This window comes from Sphaeramia orbicularis, chromosome 13, assembly GCF_902148855.1.
Source record: "Sphaeramia orbicularis chromosome 13, fSphaOr1.1, whole genome shotgun sequence".
Lineage (NCBI taxonomy): Eukaryota > Metazoa > Chordata > Actinopteri > Kurtiformes > Apogonidae > Sphaeramia > Sphaeramia orbicularis.
Window position 1 is genome coordinate 17252017 of NC_043969.1, and position 13010 is coordinate 17265026.

The 13010-nt window shown below is 37.5% G+C and overlaps 2 protein-coding genes and 1 long non-coding RNA gene across 7 annotated transcripts; 1 reads left to right on the top strand and 2 right to left on the bottom strand.

Moving 5' to 3' along the window:
• Positions 1–1341: 1341 nt before the first annotated feature.
• Positions 1342–4890, bottom strand: LOC115431633 (non-histone chromosomal protein HMG-14A-like). Of its 4 annotated transcripts, none has more exons than XM_030152182.1 (6): positions 4676–4890; positions 3578–3601; positions 2803–2832; positions 2656–2700; positions 2421–2543; positions 1342–2331 (listed from the first exon to the last, which is right to left on the bottom strand). In XM_030152182.1, the coding sequence occupies exons 1-6, from the start codon at positions 4688–4690 to the stop codon at positions 2245–2247; spliced, it is 324 nt and encodes a 107-aa protein (XP_030008042.1). In that variant the 5' UTR covers positions 4691–4890; the 3' UTR covers positions 1342–2244. The 4 variants fall into 4 exon arrangements, with proteins under 4 accessions (XP_030008042.1, XP_030008041.1, XP_030008044.1 ...); XM_030152181.1 differs by having other exon boundaries at positions 3578–3604; XM_030152184.1 differs by having other exon boundaries at positions 2656–2694; positions 4676–4889.
• Positions 4891–5343: 453 nt separating this feature from the next.
• Positions 5344–10187, top strand: get1 (guided entry of tail-anchored proteins factor 1). The gene is made up of 5 exons (XM_030152180.1): positions 5344–5508; positions 7152–7317; positions 9278–9345; positions 9607–9721; positions 9850–10187. The coding sequence occupies exons 1-5, from the start codon at positions 5419–5421 to the stop codon at positions 9921–9923; spliced, it is 513 nt and encodes a 170-aa protein (XP_030008040.1). The 5' UTR covers positions 5344–5418; the 3' UTR covers positions 9924–10187.
• Positions 9991–12306, bottom strand: LOC115431634 (uncharacterized). 2 transcript variants are annotated; one of them, XR_003937122.1, is made up of 3 exons: positions 11942–12306; positions 11200–11312; positions 9991–11116 (listed from the first exon to the last, which is right to left on the bottom strand). It is a non-coding gene; the product is annotated as an uncharacterized LOC115431634 (long non-coding RNA). The 2 variants fall into 2 exon arrangements; XR_003937121.1 differs by having other exon boundaries at positions 11200–12306.
• Between the last annotated feature and the right edge of the window lie 704 nt (positions 12307–13010).

Below are 13010 nucleotides of genomic sequence, written 5' to 3' on the forward strand. Positions count from 1 at the left end.
GAATAAATGGTTCTCCACAGTGTAGTACTCATTCTCATATTTTCATGCAATGTTAACTTCAATTGATTACTTGTCTTTTGCTCGTATAAACAATGCTAAACAGTTTTGTTTTGTTTTTGTTTTTTTAATATTATATGCTATATATGAAAATCCTGTGGAGTCCATTTAATTCCCTAATACCTGTCGTTCATTACATATAATTTTATTTAACCAATCTGATTTGATAAATGTATTTAATTAGTGTTAAAGACACCACGATACTGTCTCAAACTTTTCTGAATCATACTGATCAAGGTTTCCACCCCATTATAAGGACTGCGTACCGCAAACAATCCAGATTAATGTGAAATCAATACAGAGAGCATAACACACATCTAATATCTGTTGTGTGTAGTTGATCTCCAGTGGAATTATTTGTTATAACTGTAATGATGGTAAATTGACTGATTCATTTATTTTTTGCTATTAAAAAAATCGAGAAGTTTACAAACCAAACACCACCCCATTCTAAATAACTCCACACATTTCCACATGCCCAACTGACAGCACCCAACTCTTAAGAAAACTTTGCTACCTCTGTCTAAACCCTGGTTTATAGTTGCAATGTCTAATAGCCTCCTTGATCTATCTTTGAAATATACTGTTGCATTTTATCAATCATTCTCAAACAGGCATACATTAAAAAAGCAGGCAATGTACTGAGTATGTTGTTAGATAACACTGAAACACTGCACTTCCTGTTTACAACACTGTGCCTGCTTGTAACATAGCCTGTATGAGGGTGACCCAGACTGAGGGTAGATCCAATTGACTCTAGATTTTTTTAAAAGCACACTTGGGTTGAAAACTAGGATTTATTAACCATATTTTCAAAGGACCAATTGACGTTGAGGTTCTTGACCAAGAGCTAACACGGCAACATTTTTTTTTTTTACATTGACAGAATTAGGTGATATTGCAGCAATGAAATATCATGCAAGAGAGGGTGACAGAAACTTTGTAAAGGTCCCCAGTTCACAGATTTTTTTCAACAAAATACATACTTTTTCAATATAACAGATTAGCATGTATTTTTGTGTATATTCTGTTTGGATATACAATATACACAGTGAACCAACACAGTTCCAATAACTTGATTCTAGTTTGCTGCAGGTTAAGAGGCAGAGTATGGTGTTAACAAACCAGTGTTGGTGAATCCTCAGCACCTCCTGTCCATAAGTGTCCTTGGGAAAGACACTGAACCAGCACTTTGAACACACATCAATGAGTATGAATGAGAGGAAAAGTAAAAATACTGTTTGCAAACAGACTGGAATTAAAACAACCTCCAAAAACCAGTAATAAGGGCAAAGTCCATTTTAATTGGCATTTTATACCATTTATAACAAAGTTTTTAAAACATATTTAAAGGGAGGAAATTGTACATTGGTAGAAATCCCTAAACCACAGTGGAAATATCCACCAGTTTGTGGCACATACATTTCCTTGACTAAAGTGAAAATACCAGTACAGTTATCCTAGAGGGATAAGCACTGACAAGTACAGTCAAATCTAATGCCTTTTGTTTTGTTTTTTCCAAAATTGAGAGCATGCATCTTTTAAATCATGTACTTAGATGTACCATCAGTGACTCAAAAGAAAAATATTGGTTTCACCGCAGCTATGGAAATGTTCTTAAAATGAGGCTAAATTATATAAAATAAAAAAAAAATAAAAAAAATATATAAATCAACCCAACCATTTCCAGTACTACTGAACAAGTTTAAACAAAATAATGTGTACAAAAAAAGTTACTAAGCATACAACACAACTCTCAGACTTTCAATCATCCTATAAACTCATTAGTATTATGATGTACAGTATTAAATTCAAACAGTACAGGTTACAAAATCCCTCAAGACACCTCTGGAATGCCTCAGACTCTCCCAGAATTCAGCATCAAATTCCTGATATCAGCATCACTGAATGTCATGCAGACAACTACAAACTAAAGGAAGCAAGAGATGAGAGAGAGAGAAAAAAAAAAGTACATTGTGGAAAAAAAAAAAACAACAAGATGACCAAAATGTTCCCTTCACAGAAGCCACAAAACTGGAATTTGTAGTATCTTTCTAAAATGTATATATGAAGTCACTTCCCTAAAAACACTGCTGTTTTAAGAAAATAGTAGATAAAAATATTCTCTGTGTTGTACAAGAAAGGAGGTACATGGACCACTGGTGAGTGAGTTTCAGGATGTTTCTACTACTCGGCTGCTTTGTCCTCCTCAGCTGCCTCCTCCTCCTCTTCTTCTTCTTCCTCCTTTTTGTCAGCTTCATCTGCTGCTGCAGCCTGTTGGGAGATGGCCAAAACATCCTGTCATTTTACCTTCTCAAAAATCACGAAGCAAAAACAGTCATGGATCTACAGCATTCCAATACCTCTTCAGCTTTGGTGTCTCCATTTTCTGCAGGGACCTCTTCAGCCTCGGCCTGAGGTTCTTCTTCCTTTTTCTCTTCTGTCTTGGCCTTTACTTCCTTTACCTTTTTGGGCTTGGGAGGCGCCTACCACATTAAGAATAACCCAAAAAGCTTGTCAACTCACTGTCAAATGCATTAATCATAGTTTCAGAGTGCTTTTCAGAGTGGATATAGAGCACTAGACTTCTACATTTACCTTTTTCTTCTCTGGTACTGCTTTGGGCGCAGTTTCTTTCTGCAACAAAAATCCACAAAATTATAGGTGATTTACAGAATATTCACTGTAGTAGCAATATATGTATGGAAATATAAAGGATACAACACTGTGGTTTATAAAACTTACGTCTGACAACCTTTGAGACTTCCTCCTTGGCTAAAAAAAAAGGAAAGAAAAAAACCAACATGTTATTTAACTATTTCAACATACTGATATTCAGTTTATAATGCCTACAAAACACCTTTAACCCAAACTGAATATGAACTAAATGTTAAGTCTAAGAAACAACTCAGGTCCCTTATTTTAATATGGACTAAGTTGTTCGATTGCCAGTTACTCATTACATTAATGGCAATACAGATACTTATTTTGTAGACTTACAAGCAAGAAGAAGTTAAAATATTAAAAAGGTGCAACCTGAAACTGTACCTAGATCCATTGTGCACAATTCCTAGCACAACTAATAATAAATGACTTAAAATAATGATAATGTTAATGGAATGCACTGAAAATTATTGTAGGAATAGCTTGTAGTTCAGATCTGTAAAGTCAATTATCCAAGACTCAAAGTCTGATTCAGGCTGCAGCTTCACAGTGCATTAGTTCCACTACCGCCCCCTAGAGGCTGTGCCTTACCATGAACCTGTGTAGACTTGATAGCACTTGGACTTCAGATTGTTTATAAACACTTGATAAATATGCACCATCCTTGATAGTAAAGGTTCTCAGCCTCAGGATTAACATTTAACTGCACTGAACAATATGGGGATCAGTTCTGCACAAACCCTGACTTTCACTTTTACCTCCAGTAAAAGTAGAACAAAATGTTCAGTTATGTGCCAGTTGCATATGTTGTGCTTCACGTTAAAAAAAAGAATCAGTGGTCTGAAGATGCACTCACCTCTTCGGAGGCCGCTGCGTCAGACTGCTAAAGATAAAATGAGAAAGAGAGAGAAATTAATAAACGAAAACAACTACCATTCATGAGTGAGCAAAAGTGGGTGTGTAATGCAAAGGGGGGATGGGCACCTTTCCCTCCCCTTAAGTCACAAAGAAATTATGCAATCCTTAAATTGGGAACAAGAGTGTGACACGTTTCTAAATCGATAAAAAAAAGGTTCTTCCTAAGTGTATATTAAATTCCTACCAAGTATTGTTTTCACTTTGATGGGACAGAAGTTACAGTGTTAAGTAAGCATGGCGCTGTGGCTACTTGAAGAAGGAAGTAGGCTCGCCATTCCCTGCGTTTCCATACATTTATAGTCATTCTGCTTTATGCTTCCCGACCTGATTAATTAGCAAATATATTCCTTAAAACTTCCCCTATGTGATCATACACCTTTGGGCTGAATCGACCACACGTGTCGCTACCTCCTCGAGGAAACACCAGCTGCCATGACGCTCCTGAAGAAAAGACTGAACACCTCAAGGGTGACGCGATCAGCTTGACAATACGAGCACATTAAAAGGTCAAAATCAGAACAAAAAGGGCTGCAAATACACCTAAAACACCTAAACGCAAACTATACTTAAACAGAGAGAATATCTAGAAGGAAATAGGTAAGAAATGGCAACCTGTACATCGACAGCGGGTACACCCCTTTGTTAGATCTCAGCACACCGTGAAGCTTAAATATTTATAAAGCCACAGCCATATTTGCATTTTATTAACGGGTCTAGCAAATAATCCCAATGTGGGATCACGCAATTTCCTAAAACAGATCGATGAAAAAAAATGCACGTTGCAGCGGACTAAGTAAAAAGGCGCCACTTCCCTGTATCAACAGGGTGGACACGACAGACCTGAGAACAGCAAAGGTGGACATGGTGCACGCTCCTGCAAACACTCACAACTATTTACACGGTATATTGTTGCACATTTTAGATCTAAAGAATAGACATGAGAATAAAATAGAAGCACACCCCATGCATTTATCACATGTTGATAATTATTCATGTATAAATTGAAATTTCAGTCTCCACATTGAATTGAACTTACTTTTTTCCTTCCCATTGTTGCTTAGGTTGTAAGGCAGAGGATAAAAGACAAAAGGGACAGTGCTCTTCAGCTGCTTACAGGAAACTAATGCAATGTCAGGCAAACCCTACACACGTCTGTTTAAACCTACAGAGGACTCTAACTTAACATAAACGTCCGATCACTGCCAGAACTAGCTCAAACCGGATTGGATCCCCCTTTCGCTATATTTTATCCCTCATCCTACCGACCTACTAGGAAGAGTCACCGCCCGCCCCCTGCTTCCAGTGATTGGCTTTGCGGTGGAGGCAGCACATTTTTAAACCATAACATCTTACCTGTGTGGGCAGGATTGTATGCCAATCAGTCAACCCAGATAACTCTCACTTTAATCGGGGATTGTTTTCAGGGTGTGTGTATCATGTCTGCAAATCTGGGGGGAAAAAAATACACCCTCGCACGAAACAATAACAGGCTGCAGAAACGTCTTAAAATAACCACTTTCCCCACACTAGTATAATATGCTGTTGAAAGATTTTGGGAGCACGTGTTTTATGAATTATAGAGGCCGCCCATAAATAAAAATGTCCTTCCCGTTCATACATAATATGTTGTATATATACTGAAGAAATTGCGTTCAGACGACAATGTTTTCAGCATATCTATTACCAGACGAACCAGAATGTCCTGATTATTATGCAACGAAAGTGTGCAAATCCAGCTGCAGCAACAAGGAGGCTCAGGCTGCGGGGAGGAGAACAAACATGGCGACCGGGTACGCTTGGTTCCTTGTGCTGGGGTCTGTGTTTTTATGCAACCTCATGAAAACACTTCTCCCGTCTATATCCTCTTTCGTAAGTAGCTGATATTGCTGTTTGATTTAAAGGTACGCATGTGTTTTATGACAGTGTGACCCGCTTGAGCTTTCGACGTAGATAACGTTTCATTGTCAGTTAGCATAGCTTAATGCTAGCTAAGCTAACTGAGAATGCTAAGTGAAGGGAGATACCGTTAGCACTAACCGAAACATCACAGTAATTTTATTAGAATAAGGGTGTGGTTTTCTCCAGAACCTGTTCTAGTGACTGCAGGCTTCGAGACACAATTATGTATTTGAATGTCACTGTTAAAACTGACTGAAATGGGAAACAAATGTGGAATAATACAGTTGATCATGCAGGTGTACACTAGTAGTTCTAAACCTAAACCCATCATTTCTGTATTGACAGGAGCAGAGGAACCACTACATATTAACCCTCAAAACCCTAAAAAGCCGCCAGCAATAATATCAGCCACTCATCTAAAATGTTTAGTGACTTTGCAAAGCCAAATCCTATCCGTACAAGTAAATAATCCAAGTAAAATGCAGTTTCTCAGTTTTCCAGTGTTATCAGATATGACCCATTTGGATGTTCAGAGGCTCCATGGAGAACATGGAAACACTGTCATCATCTGCGACATTATTAATAATCATTAATAAACATCATGAATAAACCCATGTAGTTTGACAAATAATAATGGTTGTAGCAGTTTTTATTTTCAGTTAATGATATACATTTTACTGAAGAAGTCACTTTTTCTTCACTTTTCTCTATTTTGATATAATAACCTTTGTATTTGCTCCAAGCTTTAATGAACATCAGTAAACTAAATATAGGAAAATACTTGGTTTTCACCGAGAAATGCAAAATTCAGTGGATAAAATTATGAGAAATCATGAAAGGAAGGTTAAATATTGGGGGGGGGGGGGGGGGACAAAAATAATTCTAGCTTTTTAAGGGTTAGGGACAGATGGGGAAAGGAATGAAACCATAAAATAACCCTAAAGAAATGGGAGAGTATGTGTTTCAACTTATTCTTTTGACTTTTGTGGATTTTGCTGGAAAAACATAGTTTTTTTTTTTTTCATTACACACATAAAATCACATCAGATATTTTCTGGAGTTATATGCTGGAGGTGTTGATGCGAATCTCTGCACAGTTTTTGGACTTGATCAGCAATTAAAACGTTTTGATATTTACATATGACATTTAGGAAAATTGTGTAATAAATTTTGGGGCTGAAGATCCCAATGACTTGTGTAACATTTTTTCAGAATTTTTATGGCCTGCCACTGTTAAAAAAAAAACAAACAAAAAAAAAACAAACTGTCTTTAATGATAGACAAGTGTGGAATAATACAGTTGATAGTGCAGTTGTACACTGTTAGTTCTAAACCTAAACCCATTATTTCAGGAGGAAATAATGTTAATAATGCTTCAACACCATGTTCTTTTGACTGGGGTGGATATTGCTTGACAAAACCTTTTTTTTTTTTTTTCCCCTAAATAGAAGTATTAAAAATGGCTTTAATGAAGACTTATCACTATTATGTTTTGCATCAACATTGTGTTCATCTGTCTATTCACGAGATATCACCTTGAGTGTTAACGTCCACACTTACATTAAACCTGTCTGTCGTTCACCTTTCTTTCTTTTTCTCCTTTGTGTTTTAAGCTCTCAAAGATGGTGCAGAAAGATGCTGAGCAGGAAAGCGAGATGAGAACTGAAATCCAGGAGATGAAGAAGGAGCAGTCCTCAATCAGCATGATGGATGAGTTTGCTAGATATGCCAGATTGGAGCGAAAAATAAACAAGATGACGGATCAGCTGAAAACACATGGTGAGAAATAAGAGTGGTTAATGTTACTGACATACAGAAGGACCCTGAGTACTGTGAAATACACAGCAACAATGCAGTACTAGGATTGTGTAATATGATCTAAACCTATTATAATAAGTCAGTTGTCATAAACAACTAACCATACCATTAACATGATAGAGCATGCATTTTATCATTGACTAATAATATAAAATTATAAGTTTGTTATATATTATTAGTTTTTATAAAATGACAACATGGAAAACAGAAAGGCCTGGGACATAGTGGCTAATTGACTCTACAGATAAAGGATACTTTAAAGTTAAAGCATACTCATATTGGATTGTTTTACATCCATTGATTAGCAGTTTTTTGCAAATTTTTAATTAATTAGTAAAAAAAATATGCAAACGTGTGAGTCAGCTGTATGTGTGGCGTTCATCTAAAGATTCTTTAAAAGGGTTCTCATTTATTTATGTATTTATTTTTTGGTAAAAGAGGTTAATGATTGGTACTGTTGCACCAAGTATCTTTAGTTTCCTGGTCAGACCTTTCATACCATATAAGTGGCCGCCTTTTTCAGTACAAGCTCCTTGTGGTGTTGTGTTCACTCTCCTCAATTTGTTTGTTTGCAGACATGAAATCAGTTATGTGGAAGAACGTAAAACATCATAAAATGTTGTCAGGATTTGCAACACAACAAATATTAGTGATTGAACGTAGTATGACGTAATAGACGCTTTTTTTGTCCTCACACAAAATATTGTAACACACAGCATTATGCAGATGTTCTGTGTTGTATCAGAAACACATTCCAACTACACTAAAATGACTACTGTACCTTTAGAAATGCCTGTCAGCAGCATCAGAAAGTGAACATACTGGTTTGGCTGTTAAAGGGTCCACTTTTTGTGGCTTCACAGTGTTTGAAACGCAGAGTAACATACTCTATGTGGTTTTACAGTGTTACTTCAACTGTCAAAGGCACATATTTTGTCTTCTACACCTGTCTGTGTCTATAACTGCAAAATCGCACATTAAAAAATGCCAGCTGCAAAAGAAAGGGCGGGTGGGTTGAATAACGTAACAGTGTTTTCTGGAAACAGGTGTTGCCTGTTCTTGTCCTTCATCCTCAGACTTGGATGATCTTGTGCAGTGTCAGTTAGTGGCTCCAACTACAGTGCTGTAGATTTCTATAGCAGTGTAAACACTCTAAGGCTACGTTCAGACAGCAGATTTTAATGCACAGATTTTCAGATTTTTTAGTGAAATCCGATTTTTTTTTTTTTTTTGTGCTTGTTCATATTACACATTAAATGCGACTTCATCAGTTTTGAGTATGGACTGAATGTGACCCTGAAGTGACCCACATGCGCAAAAGAGTTCCTGATGTAATATGTGAGCATGCACTGTGTTTATGGAGGTAAATATGTTTTTCCTGCTACTTCTCCTCCTGGGGCGAAGAATTGTGACGTTTGTGGCATTTCAGTGACGTAAAGGATCAATGCGACCTGGCTGTTCAGACGGAAGTCGCATTGAAAAATATCAGATATGTATCAGATTTAGGACCATATATGAAAGTGGCCTGGGTTGGATTTGAAAAAATCAGATTTGTGCTGTTCAAACTGTCTAACAGATTGGACAGAGGTCGCACATGGGCAAAAAAATTGGATTTGGGCCACATTTGTCTGCAGTCTGAGCATAGCCTTAGAATATTAACATGTATTAGCAGTTTTATACCTATATTTTTTTTCTTAGTACCTCACCATCAAGATGCTTACCATGTCAACATTTTATTTAATGGAGAGTGTGCAATAAAAGCAACTGAATCAAATAAAAAAGCAAATCAGTCAAAAGAAATTGCATTTCATCAAAGTAAAAGGCACTTGAGATGGAAGAACTCCAACAACAAAAATAACATGACAGTTTTACAAGTAAGTAAGTGTATGATGTACCTAATGTTGTCTTCATTTATTTGCAGTGAAATCAAGAACAGCACAACAAGCGAAAATGAAGTGGGTTGTGAACATCGTCTTTTATATTTTGCAGGTATGTGGAAATTTTAAGTTGCTAGTTTGTAATGTAAGCCTTAGATGCTTCTTGTAACCTTTGGTCATGTGTTTGGTTTAAAGTCGTTCATTCTCATTAGTTTAGGATTACAGTGTGACACTTATACTTGGTATCATTGTGACAATCCTTTACCAAACACCAGTAGATGTTCTTGCATCTTCATGGATACAAGACTGAGATATTTGGACACTATTGGTTAGAGTTGGTGAAACCTACAGTTTTCTTTCTGTTGTTGCACAGGCTGCTCTGATGATTTCTTTGATATACAAGTATTACTCTGACCCAGTGACGGTGGTCCCCAGTAGATGGATCGCTCCTGTAGAGCGTCTCGTGGCCTTCCCAACAGGAGTGGCAGGTAATCAATCTGCCTTTCTTGAAAAGGCCTTTCCTGTAAAGTATTTGTTCATAAACAATCCAGCAATCATAAAACTGTCTTCATGCCCCAGCTGTCTGTCCAGACACTGACAGACTTTTTTCTTTCAGGTGGTGTGGGAATCACATGCTGGTTGGTGGTTTGCAACAAAGTAGTTACACTGGGTCTCCATGCTGTCAGCTAGACACTGCACTTATGGTTAGGAAACTTATACAGGTCTGCCTTTTTGTAACTTATTGTTCAACGTTTTGTTGAGGGAAATCTGTTTCCTTTTTTGTTTGCTGCTTAGGTCAGCATCTAAAAATGCAGTGCATTTGGGCGTTGGCTATTTCATATTGTACTATTGTTATGTCACTTTTGTTTTGGTAATTATTTTTTAAGTTGATTGCTATTTTAAGGTGAGCTGAAAATGTTAAAACCGCTTTTGAATAAATGAAAATAAAATGAATCCTTTTTGTGTGTTTTCATTTTTTTAAAGAAAAACTGGAACAAGAAATAAAGAATATAGAGATTGCATGTAGGGTCTAAGTCACTAAATTTATTCAGAGATAAACCATTAACCAAAATATGAAGGAAAAAGCCGTTTACTATTCCTACTGTAAAACATGTATGCCTTTTTAGGCAGCTGTGGCAGTTTTAATAGCTATATATAATTATTTACAGCTGATGTTTTCCCATCCTCATATCTGTCATGGATTTCCATCGTGTTTTTCTTTTTTTTTTCTCTCCAATAGAAAGTTCCTGGATCCCTCTGCTGAGGGTTTCCACTCTCATCTCTCCCTTTGCTTTTATCTTTGCTGAAGGCAGGTCTTCCTTTATGTAACTTCTCCAGAGTTTGTTTGAAGGCGTACTGTCTTTCTTTGAGAAACTTGTGTCCTTTGCTCTAGTTTCAGGTGTACTCTGCACTCTTCTCCAAAACGTTGGACAACTCCTGGATTTCATGTACCTCCGTTTTCTCTTTCTCCAGAATGTCTTTTGTTTCCCTTCTGTCTGCAGATTCTTCGGCAGTTCGATGGTATTGATTTTCGCCTGAGCAGCAGCTCAATTCACTGGTGCCTGAGAACAAATTAAATTTTTAAAATTGTTTAAAAGAAAAAAAAGTAAATAGAAAAAAAAGCATTTGGCTTTGTTACTAAATGCACAGTAGGTTTTTGGTTTGAATTGTATGTTCATGCATACGTTGTTTGTGCAACATTGTCCAGTGTATTTGGCAACAGTTGAACACTCACCTTCAAATGTCTTGTCATCTGTGTGATTTTTCTTCTGCCATAACAGATACTGTGATTTCTCTGTCCATGTTTCAGTGGGAAAGACTCCTCCTTAGCATGTTCTACTACAGAAAGGTCGTTACTACCCTGAAAAAACAGACCTAGTACCCTGTAATATGATGTACAGATTAAAATGGTGTGTAGAAATGTTGAAAATACTTTTAGATTTTGTGGATTATTTGAATCATGTACCTGGTCTAAGCTGATCTGCTGTTCTTCCAGTTTCTCTTTAGTCTCCAAACGCCTCTCAGGCTCCATGTGGAGGAGGACGGATCCATCTGTTTGACCCATCTATCTTTGTCTGCCTGTAAATCACAAGTAACTTCCAGACCATAGGCTGAAAAAAACACCTTGGCTAAATGACCGTATAGTTTGTTTCCTCCGCATACCTTTTCTGTTGGATTCTTTCAAAAATCTTAGGGAGAAAGTATTGCATGCAATTGCAAAACAAAAGAATGGACCTAATATTCTTATTGACTTCACTGTCCTTATCAAGTACTATCACACATACTCGCTCTGAAACCTACCTGGTGATGCATTCTGTTGTTTAATTTATTTGTTTTTCCTTAGTTAACGGAGGAATTCTCTAATGCAGATTATAGCATGAATCTTTCTCTTGTATTTAGCGATTCACCAAGATTTGACACAACTCTGAGTCTCTAAGTCCTAATACACACACACATATATAATCAGCTAATAATGTTACAATACAGCATTTTTCCTGCTTCCACCCTTAACTAACAACATCACTATGGTTTGTCATAGTGTTATTACCTAATATGTCACTAGTACAGTCAAAGATGGGTTTAGTCTCACTAAATGAACCTGTATACACAATAACACAGTCCTCATGTCATTTATTTGATAGTGTTTTCTAATTGTGACGCACCAAAATATCCAACATTTTAGACTATGTCACTGAACTCCTCATTACCAGTATCCTCTTGTTCCTCTGTGGCTGCCTCTGCCTCCTGAAGGCTCTGATCCTGGCTGAGCATCTGCAGGTGTTGGAGACAGGCCTCTGTAGTTTCCAGTTTGCTCTCCGTGGCCAGAATCTGTCTTGCCAGGTCGTCCTGGCAGATACGAATCTCTTGAAGCAACTCTAATAAGCCTCCAGTCTCATGTTTGTGCTTGTCAGTGATCTGGGAACAGGATGTGCACAAAATAAATGCCAAGAATGACAGGAAAACTGCAGATTTAAATGTCTAAAAACTGGGTGTTCATTTATTCAATGTGTGCTGTTAAAGATTTGTATTCTTGGGAACATTAGTCTGGATAGAGTTTGTTCCAACCAATGAAAAAGCCTGTGAAATATGAGTGTAGATAGAATGGTCCACACAAGACAAAAACACCCTCCCTGAAGTACATTTTGTCTTTATGCTTCCTGTACACGTGATGATGTGGCAAAGATTAAAATCTGTCTGAATGTGAGCCACACCACAGGGACCAACCTGTGTAATGCTGCCCCTGTGTCTTGGAGATGTTGCAGTGCCACCGTGTGGTGATGCTGGATTTTCTTCTGCAGTTGGTTGTCAGTCATGGCTTCTCTCAGTTGATGCTGCAGATGAAACACCTTGCTTTTCCTTTCCATGATGCTGACCTGAGCATCCTGTACACCTGGCTTTGAAACCTTTAGGTCCTACAATATCAGGCCTGGGATTTTTACAGTATAGGATTTCTTGTCCTTTTCAGCTGCTTGTTTTTTCAAATGAAAACCAAAAACGTTTTGAACATGTTAATGCAAATTACATGAAATATATTTATACAGTCGTGGAGAAAGTCATGTTTCCAAGCAATGTAGAAACTTGCCATTTTTGCCTCCAACCAGCTTTGTCCTGCATTTGTCTGGAGGCTTTGCTTCGGAAAGTGAGTCAGTTTGATCCTCAAATTCAGCAGATACATGTGGACCCCTCGAACCTTATCTGGAAGGAGTTCACCACCTGGGTGTGTCTGAACTGCAGCTTACAGAATCACCGTCAACCTCCTCATGACCCAGGCTCAGC

Excerpts from the sequence above, each read along its gene's own strand:
- LOC115431633 (XM_030152181.1), bottom strand. Across the intron at positions 2,833-3,577 it reads ACGCAGCGGCCTCCGAAGAG|CCAAGGAGGAAGTCTCAAAG; the intron begins GTGAGTGCATCT and ends CTTTTTTTTTAG. Across the intron at positions 2,701-2,802 it reads AGTCTCAAAGGTTGTCAGAC|TTGCAGAAAGAAACTGCGCC; the intron begins GTAAGTTTTATA and ends TGTGGATTTTTG.
- get1 (XM_030152180.1), top strand. The coding sequence starts at position 5,419 with ATGGCGACCGGGTACGCTTGGTTCCTTGTGCTGGGGTCTGTGTTTTTA. Across the intron at positions 9,346-9,606 it reads TCGTCTTTTATATTTTGCAG|GCTGCTCTGATGATTTCTTT; the intron begins GTATGTGGAAAT and ends GTTGTTGCACAG. Across the intron at positions 9,722-9,849 it reads CTTCCCAACAGGAGTGGCAG|GTGGTGTGGGAATCACATGC; the intron begins GTAATCAATCTG and ends TTTTTCTTTCAG.